This window comes from Rattus norvegicus, chromosome 13, assembly GCF_036323735.1.
Source record: "Rattus norvegicus strain BN/NHsdMcwi chromosome 13, GRCr8, whole genome shotgun sequence".
In the NCBI taxonomy this organism is placed as follows: Eukaryota; Metazoa; Chordata; class Mammalia; order Rodentia; family Muridae; genus Rattus; species Rattus norvegicus.
In genome coordinates, this window is record NC_086031.1 from 61,232,864 (window position 1) to 61,251,925 (window position 19,062).

Below are 19,062 nucleotides of genomic sequence, written 5' to 3' on the forward strand. Positions count from 1 at the left end.
CTATTAGCTCCTAGCTATGTTGGTCTGTCAGTGTCCTTGATTCAGCAGCCTCTGTCCTCTAATGCAGTGATAGAAACTTCATGCAAATGCTTGACATTTACTCTCGAATATTTTCAGTTACCCTGTCAAAGAGAGCAAGATAGAAAACTCAGATTCTAATACATACCTTCTGGAACATTAACTTAATTCTCACTATCAGGTCAAGGCTTCATGCTCAGAATCCAGTTCTCCACTGTGGAGGTCTGTGTCTTTACACAAAATTAATAAAGCATTTAGTTCTGTCTGGGTGTTGAGATTTTGTTTTTATCTTGTGATATGGTGGAATGTAGACCAAAGACTCTGCTGGCCTTGTTTCTTCATTATTCCACCTAATAAGGACAGAAAATATTCAGGTTCAGGACTATCTGGGAGTTTTTTAATCTCAGGCCATTGAAGGCACTGGGAAAAGAAACCAGAAAACCAACCAAGAGCAGCCTAAACATAAATCACTATTTGCAGGGCTGAATTTTTTTCTAATCCCTGTTCTTGGAAGATTTATTCATAATAATTGAGAATCCAGATAATGAATAAGCTCAGTAGTTTTATTCATAAAAGAACTCTGATTACACTGTGATATTTGTTCTCTGAACTTTGATCTAGAAATATTATTTACTATTCAGTTTTAAAGTTGCTGGTCAGTTCTAAAAGGATAAAAACCTGACATTTGGGACAAGTGAGAAAACACAGTGGCTACAGTTACTTGATTCCTTTAGTACCGAGTTCAGTTTTATCCTGTGAATCCATATTGTGTACACGTGCTGCTTCAGCAAGTTGTTCACACCACACCCCCACACACAGATGAAGAATGAATAAATGCATAAACAGACAATAAGGTTATGGCCCATAGATAAGCAAAAAAGAAAACAAAAATCATATAATATTTTACTTTTCAATTCCGTTGCATATATAAAATAAGTACAATAAGTTGATGGCTTGTAGTTTCTGTCCTGTTTCTGTAAAATTTAATTTATCTGTTCCAACAACACTAGCAACGTCATGACTTACATATTACTTTTATTATATGCAGAAAGCATTTCAGCCCTGTCCTGCCCTGGGCAGACTGTGATCTCTGCATGTTTCCTTTTGCAGGGAGGTTTTACTTCTCTTCAGGGTTTGTATTGAAGATATCACATGACTCCCAGACAGTTGTAGTATACTAACAAAATGCCTTTTAGGGGTTTATAACAGAGCATACAGTCACACTTACACAATACCATCAATTACAGCTATCACAAACTTAGCCTATGTCTTCTGAATGTATATCCCAATAAGCAACTATAAAGTCTTTCTTTCTCTTCTTTTCTCCAGTTTTTTGTTGTTGTTGCTATTGCTGTGATTTAATATCTAAGAGTAAAAAAAAATAACTTTCATAGGTGTGAGCCACAAGTTTGGCCTCTCCAGGACCCACCAAGTAGTAAACATTTAAGTTCCAGGGAAACCATGGTGCAAGCACAAAGAAATCCCGCTTTTATTAGGGAACCTGGTTTTGACTCGATTGTGTCCAGTTTACCTATTACAGATCACGTTAATAGACACTTCAAGAGCATCTAAAAACATTTTTTTCTAGCCCAGTGTGTAATTTTATTTTTTAAATGTTTGCTCAAAGAGTGCATACAATCTCTCTCAATAGATTGACATGTGGTTCTTTGTGGGTGGGAAGTCGCAGTATTTACTTTGATGGAGGATAATTTGCAGGGTATAGAAAAGTAGGACAATCATTGTAGCCTTGCATGGAACCATAGAGGCAAGAACAAGAAGAAACCACTTTGAAATAATTGTGTTCCTACAAGGTAAACTCTTCAGTATCTACAAATAAATTCATGGCCTAGCTTTTTGTAGCAGTCTTCTCAAGCTATAACTGTTTCCTTTACATAAACTTGTTCTGCTCCACATAGTTTTTATTTTAATACTATAATAACTTATGCTTATATTCTCTGATTTGTATATATCTAATGGATATATGTTGTAGTGTTTGTGATATCTTTTTGAGGCATGGTCTCACTAGGTAGCCTTGAGCGCCCTAAAAATCCTATATAGAATAAGCAGGACTTCAACTCACACAGATCTTCCTGCCTCTGCCTCGAGAATGCAGGGATTAAAGATATGTGCCATCACGCTTAGTTATATCTTTTATTCTTGCATATTTTATGTATTTATATTCCAACTGTTATCCACATTCCCAGTTCCCCCTCTTCCATATCCCCTCCTTCTGCTCCTATGAGAAGGCTCCCCCTCCTACCCAACCACTCCCACCTCAACATCCTGGCATTCACCTACACTGGAGAATAAAGCCTACACAGGACCAAAGGCCTCTACTCCTGTTGATATCAGGCGATGCCATTCTCTGATAAATGTGCAGCTGGAGCCATGGGTCTCTCCATGTGTACTCTTTGGTTGGTGGTTTAATCCCTGGGAGCTCTGGTGGGGGTAAGGGGTGTCTGGTTGGTTGATATTGTTGTTCTTCCTATGGGGTTGCAAACCCCTTCAGCTCCTTCAGTCATTTCTCAACTACTCCATTGGGGTCCCTGTGCTCAATCTGATGGTTGGCTCCAAGCATCCTCATCTGTATCAGTAAGTCTCTAGCAGAGAATCTCTGGAAACATCCATATCAGAGTCCTGTCAACAAGTACTTATTGACATCAGCAATAGTGACTAGGTTTAGTGGCTTCATATGGGGTGGGTTTCTAGGTTGGGCAGTCTCTGGAAGGTCTTTCCTTCAGTCTTTACTCCACTCTTTTTCCCTGTATTTCCTTTAGATAGGAAAAATTCTGGGTAAAATTTTTGAGAAGGATGAGTAGCCCCAGTCCCCAAACAGGGTCCTTGCCTAACTTCTGGATATGGTCTCTACAGGTTCTCTCTCCCCTTTGTTAGGCACTTCAGCTAATCTCATCCCTGTTGGGTCTTGGGAACCCCTTGGTTCCCTAGCATCTAGAACTTGCAGGTAGCTACCCCAAGTTTTCCATCCCCCATTGCTACAAACTGCTGTCCATATCCTGACCCTCTGTGTATCATCCCTGTCTCCTCTTATACCTGGTATTGCCCCCTTTTCCTATGTCCTGCCTTACTTCCTCCCAAATCACTCCTACCCCTACCTCCTGTGAGTATTATGTTCCCCCTTCTAAGTAAGATTGAAGCATCCACACTTTGGTCCCCCTTCTTCTAGAGCTTCATATGGTCTGTGAATTGTTTTTTGGGTATTTCCAGCTTTTGGGCTAATATCCACTTATCAGTAAGTGCATACCATGTGTGTTCTTTTGTGACTGGGTTACCTCACTGAGGATGATATTTTCTAGTTCCATTCATTTGCCCTATGAATTTCATGTACTCAGCTATTGATTTTAATAGCTGAGTAGTACTCCATTGTGCAAATGTACCACCTTTTCTGTATCCATTCCTCTGTTGAAGGACGTCTGGGTTCTTTTTAGCTTCTTGCTATTATAAATAAGTCTTATATGAAAATAGTGGAGCATGTGTCCTTGTTATATGTTAGAGTATCTTTTGGTTATATGACCAGGAGTGGTAGAGCTTGGTCCTCAGGTAGTGCTATGTCTAATTTTCTGAGGAACAGCCAGAATGATTTCCACAGTGGTCGTACCAGCTTCCAACTCCACCAAAAGTTTCATGTATCCAAGCTCCAAACACACACACACACACACACACACACACACACACACACACACACACACACACACAAACACACACACACACACACCACGAACAAACAAACAAACAACAGCAACAATAACAAAAACTCTTTGAAGAAGTTTCCTGAATGACCGTACATGGCTGGACAGATAGATGTCTCTGAGTCTATAGATGACAGGAATGCAGTTTTCAACATCTATACAGAGGGCACCCAAGGTCACTTTTATTGTCAGCTCCATGGAATCTTATTCTTTGCTGTAGACACAGAGGTATCTGAAATATTCACCTGTGTATGTTACCTCACATAGACACACAAATGTATACACATTTTTAACAATACCTAAATAAAGCAATTTGGAAACTTACAAAGTATTTTTGATCCTGACTAAAATGTAACCCAATAAGAACATTTCAAATACCTTTTAAAACACTTTCAAGTAAATAACTTGTCTGTATTCATCTCAAGGGGAGGCTTCAAGGTCTGACACAGTTACTGGTCCTATGGTGTACTTACAAACAGGAGCCTAGCATGGCTGTCCTCTGAGAGACCCAACAAGCAGCTGACTGAGACAGAGGCAGATATTTACACCCAACCAATTGAAAGAAGACAGGGACCCCCATGGTTCAATTAGATAAAGACTGCAAAAAGCTGAGGAGGAGGGTAACATCATAGGCAGAGCAGCAGTCTCAACTGACCTTGACCCTGAGATCTCTCAGTCACTGAGCTACCAACCAGGCAGCATACACCAGCTGGTCCTAGGTTCCTGACACATATATAGCAGAGGACTGCCCGGTCTAGCCTCTGTGGGAGTAGGTGTGCCTAACCCTTGAAAGATTTGAGGCCCCAGGGAGTGAGGAGGTGTGGCAGGAGTGGTTGGTGGGTCTGGGAGAAAGGAGTGGGGAGTTGGAATGAGTAAGGGGAGTTGGAGATCAGGAGACAGGGGTTAGGAGGAATGAGAGGAGAAGGGCAAACTTGAGGGGGGGGTAAATAGGAGACTGTAAAACATTTAAAAAATAATGATAAAGTCTGAAAATTAATTTATTGGTAAAAGTGACTTCTAGAAATATTTCTGAGAGATAAAGAAGTAGATCCAACATGGAATCCCAGTCCAATGTTAAAAGCTTAATAAATGTTGAAGTAATAAATGACTATCAAAAGATAAATGAGGGGTTTGGGGATTTAGCTCAGTGGTAGAGCGCTTGCCTAGGAAGCGCAAGGCCCTGGGTTCAGTCCCCAGCTCCGGAAAAAAAAGATAAATGAAACAGGTGTCTTTAAATTCAGTATTCAGATGTCATGCTAACCAGAAGAATCCTAAAGCTACACCATGAATTGAATAAATAATATTGCTTTTGCTCTATGTGGTATCATCAGTATTTAGTGTTTTATATATTTGAAAATTTTAGGAATAGGTAAGGTAGAATATTGTCTATGTGTAGCAGAAAAGATTTATGATTTTTGTAACTCCCATAGAGCCTAGCCTTAAAATTTGTGTTTTAAGTTGATGGTTTTTTTCTCCAAGATAATCATTAAAGGTTTAGTCCTTAAGTACTTGCTCATTTACACTATAGGTACTGAATTCTTACCCTATTCTAGATATAGTATAGTTATTAAGAACAAAGTGAGAGCTAAACACACAAGGGATATAATTATAATTATATAATTTGCATTATAATTTTATGATTGTCATATTATGATAGTCATAATAAAGCAAAAAAAATCTATTGTAAGAAGGAGGAGTGAGATAGCAAAATGCCTTCAATACTTCATCCTTGATTATTTTCATAGTGCTTTCAATAATGTTTGAAACATAATTTCTCATGAGTATTTTACCAAATGAGTTTCTGGAATATTTCACTTAATCTCTCCAGTTCCTGTTTGATTGACTGACTGTTGATTGATTGATTGATTGATTGATCGATTGATTGATTCAGAATTTTACGTGTATAGGTGTTTTGGCTGGTACTGTCAGATACCAGAAATGGATCTTAGGTCCCTATAGGTAGAGTTACAGATGATTATGTGTCATCATCTCAATGCTGGGAACTGAATTTAGATATTCTAGAACAGCATCAATGTTCTTAAGAACTAAGCTGTCTCTCTAGTCTTTGATGAATGAATTATTCTTAGGCAAATGCATAAACAGGCAAATAGAAATCCAAACATCTTCAGATGTATATGACTTTTATCTTGAAAAAAATATTAACAGATTTATTAATAAAAACCTACTAACCTATTAATCAACTTAGTTTTTAGTACATAACATAAACACTGATCAGAGAGCTCAAAATATGACCATTTCAGCTGCTGCTGTTTACATCAAAAAGAAAGTTACCAGAAGTTAACAAATCGTATCTATTTACTGTTACCTCTACACTGAGGAACTACCATCCCGGTCTCTAACACTAAATTACATTGCCTGATTCATTTAATATGTAACAATGGAGCACTATCTTTACTTGTTTACTCATTGTTCTTCCATTCACTTAATTTTCATTTAATATAAATATCTGATTTAACATAGCATTACTTCTGTAACATTACATTTCTGAGAATTCTCTTTCTCATTTTATGCCATTGAATTAAATATTCTGCTATAGAAGTCAGGCTCTCAATTTGCTTTTACATTATATTAATAACAGATAGCAATTGTGACATTATGGTAAATTGCAGTGCTAACAGGTTCTACATACTGAGAATGTCCTCACAGCAAATGACTTTGCATAGATTTTAGCATGTTCATTGTTACTTTATCCTCAATATTTAGGCTATTTCTTTGTCTACATATGAAGACATTCTTCAGTGGAGTTCTTAGAAAACAGTAATTTTGAAATATTGTTAACAATGTTCATTTTCCTTTTTTTTAACCATTTGTAAAGCACATAATAGTACACCATAACCCAAAATTGTTCCTGTCTAAAGGAAATACTGGAACAAAAAATAGAGCTGAAGGAAAGGCCATGCAGAGACTGCCCCACCTGGGGAATCCATCCCGTATACCGAATCCAAACCCAGATACTATTGTGGATGCCAAGAATTGCTTGCTGACAAGAGCCTGATATAGTTGTATACTGAGACGCTCTGCCAGAGCCTGACAAAAACAGACAGGGATACTTGCAGCCAACCAATGGACTGAGCTTGGGGACCCCAATGGATGAGTTAGAGAAAGGACTGAAGGAGATGAAGTGGTTTGCAACCCATAGGAAGAACAATATCAACCAGCCAGACCCTCCAGAGTTCCCAGGGACTAAACTCCCAGTGAGTACACACAGGAACCAGGAGGGCGGGGGGCGGGACTCTTGGCCCTGTGAAGTCTTGATGCCCCAGTGTAGGGGAATGCCAGGGTCATGAGTTGGGAGTGGGTGGGTGGATAGGCAAGCATCCTCATAGTAGTAGGGGAAGGAGGGATGGGAGGGGGAAAGACCAGGAAAGGGTCCTCTGAAATGTAAATACATAAACTATCAAAGAAAAATAAACTACAAATTAGATACTTAAACAATAAATATAAATAAAAAATCCAGTAAAAAATGAATTGTTAATCTTTTAATTTTTTTTGAGAATTTAATACCTGAGTAGCACTGTATTCACATTATTTTACTCTTTTTTTTCTTCATTTAACATCTGCCTTGTTCCCCTGATTCTTTCTCAGGTTTTTTACTCTTTAGCTTCCTGCCTTTTGCCTTATATTCTTGCAAATGGGTTACTTGGTTTGTACCAACAGTCCATTGTTTCATCTGTACAAAAGCAAAGCTACATATGATTACTCAAAAACTACTTTGGTAGAATCAGATTCAATTGTGAAATACAAGTGGATCTTTTCAATAAGAAAGGTTTGCATGAGGTTTTATATAGTTCTGGTAGATCAATGTGGGGGAATCTAGTAGAATTACCTTGATAGCTGAACCTTACTCATGTTTGCATATGGGAAGTACTGGTCTAAGTCAGAGTTAAGAAACAAAAATAAACAAACCAAAAAATAAATAGAAAGATACTTACATACTAGATATGTAAATATACAGATACACATTAAGACAGGAATATAGAAGGGAAATGGGATAGAAGATTTCAGAAGAAATGGAAGGAGAAAGGGTTTGATATCATCAAGACACAATTTTATATCTTGATGAAATTTTCAAAGAAAAATAAAACCAATATAATAAGAAATAAAAAAATCTGAGAAGAAAAAAATGACTGTGAATGTGTTGGTGCTATGAGTAAACAATAGTTCTGAACCACAAAGTCTCATTTCAAATATTTTCAAGTATAATAAAACTCCGACAGTAAACAAGTAAACGCGGTGAAAATATTAGCAGTTGTTCCTCTGGGCTAGTCATTTATCTAGTTACCTGTATTTCCAACACAGACATTTATTACTGTTTTTATTGAAAATGGCAGGTTGAACAAATAATAATATTGCTACTCTCTATGTCTTGTAGTCATGTAACCAAGAAGTAGTACAAAGATGACAAGACACTGTCAGGGGAAAGAGACGCATTGATGTCTTTTTCAGAAAAGAAAAGGAAGTAAACAAGAAATTCTTTCCTTTGAGTATTTTCAAACTTTGTTAGAAACATTAGATATCATAAGATGCAGATTTTACACTTGATCTTAGCCAAAAGGCCGAGAAGCGATGAGAGATGCAGATTTTAAAAACAATATGCACAGTTGATTAAAAATGTGATTTATGTGACCATACATTGTATTGAATTTATGAGAAGCAATAATCACTTTTGTCGAAATGTCCTATTTTTATTTTAAATTTAAAAACCTCAAAATAATATTATATATAGAGAATCATAATACTAAGAATCCGTGGTGATAAAATTATTATAGCTTAAATTAATGTATAATTAAACAAAATATATGCTTCTTCATATATTTATTATTGTCCAAGGCAATGTAATTTATACTCAACATAAATAATTACACTTTTATTTAATGTTACTTTTGAAAACTCCTCAGTTAGGCACAGAATAGTTCATTTGGTTTTTCTGGGAATTATTTTTCCCTGCTATGTTATTGTACTTCTTCCCTTAACCAACATTCTGTACTTTTATGCCAATTGTAATTCTCATATCATTGTTTACTGACTTGTAGATTTTACAATGAATATAAACATGTATACATATATAAATGTACATGTATATGCATATATATACATGCATTACATATACATATAAATTCCATGCTAGATGATAAGCCTAATTGGGAATTATTAAGATGTAAGAATGTATTTTTCCAAAGTATCTATTGATATAAAAAACAATGCTATATAAAAGAGTACCATGTAAATAAAACCCATGGTATTAAAATAGAGACTGGCAGGTAGATCAAAGGAATCAAACTGAAGACCCAAAAATGAAGGCACACATCTATGGACACTTGATATTTGAGAAAGAATTGAAAACCATTCAGTGGGAAAAGACAGCATTTTCAACAAATGGTGCTGGTCTATCTGGCTGTCTGCATGTACAGGAATGCAAATTGATTCCTTTTTATCTCCTTGTACAAAGCTCAAGTACAAGTAGATCAAGGACCTCCCCATGAAACCAGATATATGGAATCTAATAGAAGAGAAAGTTGGAAAGAGCCTTGAACACATTGGCACAGGAGGAAATTTCCTGAACAGAATAACAGTGGCTCAGACTCTAAGATCCGTAACTGACAAATGGGACCTCATGAAACTGAAAAGCTTCTGTAAGGCAAAGGACACTGTCAATAGGATAAAATAGTAACCTACCAATTGGGAAAAGATCTTTACCAAACGTACATAAGATAGAGGGCTAATATCAAAAATATTCAAAGTAGTCAAGAAGTAAGATTCCAGAAAACCAAATAACCCAATTATAAATGGGCTACAGGACTAAGCAGTGAATCCTCAGCAGAGGAATCTCAAGTTGCCAAAAAGTGCATAAAGAAATGTTCAACCTCCTTAGTCATCAGGGAAATGCAAATCAAACCAACTCTGAGATCCCATCTTACATCAATCACAATGTTTAAGGTCAAAACTCAGGTGACAGCAGATGCCAGTGAGGATGTGCAGAAAGAGGAACTCTCCACCATTGCTGATGGTTTTCCAAACTGACACAACCACCCTGGATACAACCACAATTAGATGGTTCCTCAGAAAAATTCGAAATAGTTTTACTGAAGTCCCAACTCTACCACTACTGGGTATATACTCAAAAGATGCCACATTCATATCACAAGCATATATGCTCCACTATTTACATAGCAGTCATATTTTCTATAACCAGAAGCTGGAAACAACCCAGAGGTTCCTCAATTGAAGAATGAATACATAGAATGTGAGACATTTACATAATGGAATACTACTCAGCTGTTACAAATGAGCACCTCATTTGAAATCAAATGGAAAGAACTAGAAAATATCTACTTACCTGAATAAGGTAAACTAGATCCAAAAGAACATACATGCTATATACTCACTGATAAGTGAGTGTTAGCTTAAAAGTTCAGAACACTCATTACTCGTGATTTAGCCCATAGACAATATGAAGTCTAATAAGAAGAGAGGTCCAGGAGTGGATGCTTCATTTCCATTTAGAAGGGGGAACAAAATAATCATGGAGTTCAGAGGGAGGGCGGAACTTGCAGGGGAAGAAAGTGGGAGCAGGTTCAAGTATAGGGGGAGACAAGCGAGAAGCCCAAAGGGCCAAGACAATGAATAGAAATATGCAGCAGTTTACGGTGAGGCCAGGGGTATGCTTAGAGCGTCCCAGTTACCAAGGATTTAAGATTCCTGGACCCTGTGAGGGTGACCTTAGCTGGAATGCCCAACAGTGGAGAGATGGAATCTGAAGAGATCTCCTCCAGTAGTTAGTCATGGCCCCCAGTTGACGGATGGGCCGCTCATCCATCTCAAAATTTTGAGCCATACTTATTCCTGTCTGAAGGAAATGCAGGGACAAAATGGAGCAGAGGCTGAAGGAAAGGCCATCCAGAGACCATACCAGCTTCAGATCAATCCCATGTGTACACACCAAACCCTGACACTATTTTTTTATTACTTTTTTTATTAACTTGAGTATTTCTTATTTACATTTCGAATGTTATGCCCTTTCCCGGTTTCTGGGCCAACATCCCCCTAACCCTTCCTGCTCCCCTTCTTTATGGGTGTTCCCCTCCCCATCCTCCCCCCATTGCCGCCCTCCCCCCAACAATCACGTTCACTGGGGGTTCAGTCTTAGCAGGACCAAGGGCTCCCCCTTCCACTCATAACTACAGATTCAGAGGAAATTAAAAAAAAATCATCAGATCTTACTATAAAAGCCTATATTCAACAAAACTTGAAAATCTGCAGGAAATGGACAATTTCCTAGACAGATACCAGGTACCGAAGTCAAATCAGGAACAGATAAACCAGTTAAACAACCCCATAACTCCTAAGGAAATAGAAGCAGTCATTAAAGGTCTCCCAACCAAAAAGAGCCCAGGTCCAGACGGGTTTAGTTCAGAATTCTCTCCGACCTTCATAGAAGACCTCATACCAATATTATCCAAACTATTCCACAAAATTGAAACAGATGGATCACTACCGAATTCCTTCTATGAAGCCACAATTACTCTTATACCTAAACCACACAAAGACCCAACAAAGAAAGAGAACTTCAGACCAATTTCCCTTATGAATGTCGACGCAAAAATACTCAATAAAATTCTGGCAAACCGAATCCAAGAGCACATCAAAACGATCATCCGCCATGATCAAGTAGGCTTCATCCCAGGCATACAGGGATGGTTTAATATATGGAAAACCATCAACGTGATCCATTATATAAACAAACTGAAAGAACGGAACCACATGATCATTTCATTAGATGCTGAGAAAGCATTTGACAAAATTCAACACCCCTTCATGATAAAAGTCCTGGAAAGAATAGGAATTCAAGGCCCATACCTAAACATAGTAAAAGCCATATACAGCAAACCAGTTGCTAACATTAAACTAAATGGAGAGAAACGTGAAGCAATCCCACTAAAATCAGGGACTAGACAAGGCTGCCCACTCTCTTTCTACTTATTCAATATAGTTCTTGAAGTTCTAGCCAGAGCAATCAGACAACAAAAGGAGATCAAGGGGATACAGATCGGAAAAGAAGAGGTCAAAATATCACTATTTGCAGATGATATGATAGTATATTTAAGTGATCCCAAAAGTTCCACCAGAGAACTACTAAAGCTGATAAACAACTTCAGCAAAGTGGCTGGGTATAAAATTAACTCAAATAAATCAGTTGCCTTCCTCTACACAAAAGAGAAACAAGCTGAGGAAGAAATTAGGGAAATGACACTATTTCTAATTCCATGTTGTGCTCGAAGACAGAGGCCTGGCATGGCTGTCATCTGAGAGGCTCTATCAGCATCTGGGACTGATATGGATAGCCATTGGGGCATTACAGCCAACCTCAGGGTCCCCTACGGATTGGAGGAGCTGAAGGGGATTGAACCCAATAAGAAGATCAGTATAAGCTAACTAACTAACTAACTAACTAACTAACTAACTAACTAACTAACGAAAGAGTCTACTCTGTGGCACCAGCTACATATGAAGCAGAAGATTGCCTGGTCTAGCCTCAGTGGGATGTGTTGAGGTTGGTCCTGTAGAGGTTTGATTTTCGAGTAGGGGATGCTTGAGGGGTGAGATGGGATTGAGTGAGTGGGTTGGGGAGCCCCCTCTCAGAGGTAAATGAGAGGGGGTAAGGGGTGGAGGGAGGGCTTATAGAGGGGGTCCAGCAAAGGGGATAATATTTGAAATGTAAATAAATAAAGTAAGTAATAAAAAGTAAAAAAAACAATTAGGCAAAAATAAAATGGTAAGAAGGAAGACCATGCTTTATCCTTAGGAGATATCTGTGTGAAAGTGTGTGTTCATGCATGTGCACAAGGCCCTGGGTTCGGTCCCCAGCTCCGGAAAAAAAAATATATATATGAATATAATCTGTTCAGTCATTATGTTAGTGGTATATACATATGATAACAGGGTTAGCTACTAGGTGTTGAGTAACTTGGGGTCTCTGCCCTGGGGAAAACTTTTTGCCCTGCTATCAGTATTTCTCATTTAACTGTTGTTCAATTTCTACTTTGAGCTGTCATTAACAGACCCCTCCTTCCATGTTAGCAATATATGGCTGTCAACCTTGTTCGGATCTTGTTAGGCATACATGTTAATGAGCCTTCATGGTTGTAGTTTCTCCGGTTTTTCTAGGAGAAAATCTCCCAGCAAACTTCTTCCTCCTCCTGCTTTTAAATAATTTTCATTTCTTTACCTCTATGATACCTGTGTCTTAGGAAATGGAGTGTTGATGTATGACTTGATGCCATAGTTTTTCTTGTTCTCTGACTTTTAGTGAACTGTTTTTTGTTGTTGTTGTTTGTTTTTTGTTTTGTTTTTTGTTTTGTTTTCTTTAATGGTTTTTATCTTTTGCAAGGAGAATGAAGAGTGGACTTTCATTAACTGTGGGTATAAAGATTAATATTTAGAAGGTAGTTAAGAAATATGATGGTTAGGAAAAGTGATAGATGTAAGTCCTTCTCCAAACATCCTTGATTTCGTTATGTAGGCCTAGGTAGTTTATTAGATTTTTCAGTGGGAAGGATGATTCCTGCTAATTGAGGTCATTAAGTACAATAAGACAACTGTACTTCAAAATGTGCATGGGAGTATTGTGTTCTTTGGTATATAATGCCACAATGGGTCTGTTTTAGATTCATGAGCATAGGAATAAATTGTTTCCCTCCATTTATATCATGATAGGAGTTTTCTCATACCTTGGAATCTAGTTGTCTATCAAAAGGCTTTTTAGGTCAGATCCAGTTCAGGTCTTCAAGATTACATGTTCAAAGGCATAGTATCTTCAGATAGGGATTCATGCCAACTTCTAGGTAAAAAGGTAGAGTCAAAGAGGAAGACTCATTGTGTGAGTCTCTTGGACAACTCTGACCAACCACCGAGAAGATTTCTCAAGCCTTGTCTTTGTCAGATTGTCTATAGCTATTGGGAGAAATACTGTTAGCACAGATAGGAAGGTTTTAGTTCAACTCCATATGTACACATTAGTTAGTATCATGTTTATCTATATAAATTAGCAGTGGTAGTAGTTTTTCTTGGTTTAATTAATGGTATACATTTCATTTAATATAAATAAACATAAGCCTCTATCATTTGTTCACACAATTATAGTAATATTTCTTTGATACAGGAATAGATCTCTATTCTGTAAAACTCTAGAACTGTAAAATAAATGAAACTGTAGAAAAGAAGTTGAAAGAAAAATTGAAAACTACCTGAAAGTCTCTATTCAAATTTTCTACTTTTGTATCTTCACTGAAAATAATAAGAAAGTCTGAAGAAAATGTACATAAAAACTCAGTGCCTGAATCAAATATGTGACTACCATATTCATACAGCAAGTTCTCTATAGAGAAAATTTTAACAAGGTTCAAGTTTACCTGTCACAGTTAGTGAAGTTTTACTTCCCATGTCACATGCTACATAGCACTTCCTCTCCCCAGGCCATCAAGCACATGGCTAGTCCATGTACAGCCATTCCCAGTACTATGAGCCAAGAAAAAAATTTATACTGTGATAGATGATATGATTCCTTGCTTTTAATATGTCCTGTCCCTAAACAAATAAAATAAAATACTTTGACACTATCATTCCCACTTTCTAAAACACAAACTTTAATAAATTACTGTTTGTCTTTCATTTTATTTTTATCTATAAAATGACACCTGGTTTCAAAACAGACTATGAGAAATATACAAAATATTAATATTTCAACTGATGGCTAAAATTCATGTTGTTTTGGTATATTTATTCTTTATAGATTATGGATGTGTTTGAAAACATTTGCTCAATAATTTAAGATTTAAATTTATTTCAATAGTATTAATCTATTACTCGATTACAAGTAAAATATTTGTGTATGCTATTCCTAGACTATTCCTAAGCCTGGTAAGGCTTGTAGAATTCACCTATCATATAATACATTCTAAAATAATTTCTTAATAAAAAGTGTTGTAACTTAGTTTTTAAGTAATTTAAACACTGACTAATCAGCAAATTCTCTCTTGGTATGTTGACAAATTTATACATATAACAATATATTTTAAAAATGTGTATTCACTATATGAAATTTCTCAACTCCATACTAAAACTTTGCCATGAAAGCTACAGCCTTCTTAGTGTGTCTTTCCACATAAGGTTTATCTTGAGTATAAATAAATTAGTCAGTAGAGAGAATGGAGAAAACTGCATTCAAACTTGATCAGAAGAGGGCCAACTAAAGGGTAAAGACTTTGAGTTAACATGATATCTGAATAGGGACACTGACCTCATACTGAGCAGATGAAATGGAAGAAAAATACCTGCATTCATACAGGTGGATATATTTACATTTGATTTAATAAAATTGATGGTCAATTTTTAAGTGTCTCAGGATGTCACTTTAATTTACAAGTGCTATAAAAAATAATTGCTACAGAAGTCAAAAATTTCCAATAGCTTTAAGTTGTATGTCCTTTTACTATATATTTCTTACATTTTCTCGAAGTGAGCTTTATATGTATTAAAAGGAGGAATGAAAGTGCTGGAAACATGTTTCTTTACTCATTGTTCGCTTTGAACTCCCTCTTGCCATTGTCTACTGTGTATCACAACTTTAAGTGATGTTTGCCATCAAATACTACAGTATGAAACAAGGATACTCTACAGCAAGAATGTTATAACAGTATGATTTATTTAATAAAGTTAATGTTTTTCTTTTTTCTTTTTTTTAAATCAGGTGACAGAAACACGGACGGGTCCTCTTGGCTGCAGTAACTATGACAACCTAGATTCTGTCAGCTCTGTCTTGGTTCAGAGTCCAGAGAATAAAATTCAGTTGCAAGGTACGTAGATAAATTTACATGAATTCTTTATGAGTCTAGATGATAGGCTATGCAGCTATAATTCGTTTTGCATTTATAGAAATAAGCCATTTTGTATTGAAAAAAAATGACTTAAAAGCACTTGATCCTTTACCAGAGGACCTGAGTTGAGTTCTTAGACCCCAAATATGAATACTTATCGCCCTCTGGATTTCTGGATCTTGGGGATGGGAAACCTCTAGCCTTCTTAGACACCTGTACTGTTGTGTGCATAACTAGACATAGACACACAGATTGCATATGATTACAAATAATTTTAAATCTTAAAAACGGAGAAGTCCAGGCATGTACATACTAGGATTTCAAAGTTATTGACAACGCTAATCTAACAATTTTATTATATCTGGATGATGTAGATCATGTGGAGAAATATCAACTTATTTTTCTTCACAAATTAAGTAGTAATAATTATTAATTCTTATATGGAGAATAATTTTATTGTAAATGCCAACCACTGTTCTCTACTAAGAGAGTATATATATATATATGCTTGCATAGTCCATGTAGTCCATGCCTTTTTTATTATTTTTTGTATAATTGGTAATTATTGGTATTATTAATTATTTCTATTCATATTATAAAATATGACAGGCAGTTTCAATTTAACTTAATACAGCAGACAATGATGCCTTAGATTTCTGGTGAGTAGAGGTATAGACGATATTATATCAAGTTGTTCATATTCTCATTATTTAACTTCAGGAGGATTTGTGATTGTTGGCATATGTCCTTTTATTCACTCACACTCTAGAAGGTGATTAAATGTAGGTCTTTAGCAAAAGACCTGGAAATTGTGTGTGTGTGTGTGTGTGTGTGTGTGTGTGTATTCTCAAAAGCAGACATAAGAATGTACAGTTCTTCATTCTTAAAAGCAAGAGATAGTGCAACTGACTCGAGATGACACAGTTGTGATGAACACTTGCTGCACGTGGAAAACTAGGATTTGATTCCCAGCATTCACGTAGAAACTCAGCCTCTGGTTCCACCTTCAGGTCATGTGATGTCCTCTTCTGACTATGGTAGGCCACTTCATGCAAAAGATATCCTCACACATTCAGACAAACACCCACAATCATAAATAAATACAATATGTAAATATTTTCTAAAAGAAAAAAAACAGAAATGCACATTATCATCATAAGTATTATTGAAATGACCTGATAGCCCCAATGAAGAACTGTGTTGATCAAAATGGGAATTTATTGAGCAGAATTAATTTTCTGTCATTTCTATTTCATTTCCCTTTCAGAATTTTATACATTATATATATATGTATATATATGTGTGTGTGTTTTGTTTAACATAAAATCATTTAGAAATTACACTCTATATTCTAATTATATGAATGTAAAAACAAAATATATCCATAATAATTTATGTTCAAAGAATCCTAAATGGTTAATAATTACTATTTACTTCAAATATTATAATTTAAAAAATTTATTTGATCTTTATTTTTTGGGGGGGAATAAATGAGGCATTTTTATTTATTTTTTCACGTTTTTCATTGGATAATTTTTTATTTACATTTCAAATGGTATTCCCTTTCCTGGTTTCCCATCCATAAGCCCCCTATCCCATCCCCTCCCCTCTTCTATGAGGGTGTTTCCCCTCCCCAATCACCCCCCATTTCTGCCTCCCCACCCTGACATTCACCTACACTGTGGGGGTCCAGACTTGGCAGGACCAAGGGCTTCTCCTCCCATTGGTGTCCAACAAGGCCATAGATGAGGTATTTTTTTTAATTTAATTTTATTTTTTTTTATTATTAACTTGAGTATTTCTTATATACATTTCGAGTGTTATTCCCTTTCCCAGTTTCCGGGCAAACATCACCCTCACCCCTCCCCTTTCTTATCGGTGTTCCCCTCCCCACCCTCCCCCCATTGTCCCCCTCCCCCCAACAGTCTAGTTCACTGGGGGTTCAGTCTTAGCAGGACCCAGGGCTTCCCCTTCCACTGGTGCTCTTACTAGGATATTCATTGCTACCTATGAGGTCAGAGTCCAGGGTCAGTCCATGTATAGTCTTTAGGTAGTGGCTTAGTCCCTGGAAGCTCTGGTTGCTTGGCATTGTTGTACATATGGGGTCTCGAGCCCCTTCAAGCTCTTCCAGTTCTTTCTCTGATTCCTTCAACGGGGGTCCTATTCTCAGTTCAGTGGTTTGCTGCTGGTATTCGCCTCTGTATTTGCTGTATTCTGGCTGTGTCTCTCAGGAGCGATCTACATCCGGCTCCTGTCGGTCTGCACTTCTTTGCTTCATCCATTTTGTCTAATTGGGTGGCTGTATATGTATGGGCCACATGTGGGGCAGACACTGAATGGGTGTTCCTTCAGTCTCTGTTTTAATCTTTGCCTCTCTCTTCCCTGCCAAGGGTATTCTTGTTCCCCTTTTAAAGAAGGAGTGAAGCATTCACATTTTGATCATCTGTCTTGAGTTTCATTTGTTCTAGGCATTTAGGGTAATTCAAGCATTTGGGCTAATAGCCACTTATCAGTGAGTGCATACCATGTATGTCTTTCTGTGTTTGGGTTAGCTCATTCAGGATGATATTTTCCAGTTCCAGCCATTTGCCTACGAATTTCATAAAGTCGTTGTTTTTGATAGCTGAGTAATATTCCATTGTGTAGATGTACCACATTTTCTGTATCCATTCCTCTGTTAAAGGGCATCGGGGTTCTTTCCAGCTTCTGGCTATTATAAATAAGGCTGCAATGAACATAGTGGAGCACGTGTCTTTTTTATATGTTGGGGCATCTTTTGGGTATATGCCCAAGAGAGGTATAGCTGGATCCTCAGGCAGTTCAATGTCCAATTTTCTGAGGATCCTCCAGACTGATTTCCAGAATGGTTGTACCAGTTTGCAATTCCACCAACAATGGAGGAGTGTTCCTCTTTCTCCACATCCTCGCCAGCATCTGTTGTCCCCTGAGTTTTTGATCTTAGCCATTCTCACTGGTGTGAGGTGAAATCTCAGGGTTGTTTTGATTTGCATTTCCCTTATGACTAAAGATGTTGAACATTTCTTTAGGTGTTTCTCAGCCATTCGGCATTCCTCAGCTGTGAATTTTTTGTTTAGCTCTGAGCCCCATTTTTTAATAGGGTTATTTGTTTCCCTGTGGTCTAACTTCTTGAGTTCTTTGTATATTTTGGATATAAGGCCTCTATCTGTTGTAGGATTGGTAAAGATCTTTTCCCAATCTGTTGGTTGCCGTTTTGTCCTAACCACAGTGTCCTTTCCCTTACAGAAGCTTTGCAGTTTTATGAGATCCCATTTGTCAATTCTTGATCTTAGAGCGTAAGCCATTGGTGTTTTTTTCAGGAAATTTTTTCCAGTGCCCATGTGTTCCAGATGCTTCCCTAGTTTTTCTTCTATTAGTTTGAGTGTGTCTGCTTTGATGTGGAGGTCCTTGATCCACTTGGACTT

At 37.1% G+C, this 19,062-nt stretch overlaps 1 protein-coding gene and 1 non-coding gene across 5 annotated transcripts in view; one reads left to right on the top strand and one right to left on the bottom strand.

Annotated features, from left to right (window-relative positions):
- Nucleotides 1-19,062, top strand: part of Brinp3 (BMP/retinoic acid inducible neural specific 3) — a 432,918-nt gene that overhangs the window by 268,737 nt on the left and 145,119 nt on the right. For all 4 annotated transcript variants that reach the window (NM_173121.2, XM_017598680.3, XM_017598682.3 and 1 more), the window contains exon 5: nt 15,493-15,598. In NM_173121.2, coding sequence (NP_775144.1) covers nt 15,493-15,598 — 106 coding nt within the window. The remainder of the gene's footprint in view (nt 1-15,492; nt 15,599-19,062) is intronic.
- On the bottom strand, nt 8,132-8,314 carry LOC120096403 (U2 spliceosomal RNA). Its single transcript, XR_005492830.1, has one exon. It is a non-coding gene; the product is annotated as a U2 spliceosomal RNA (small nuclear RNA).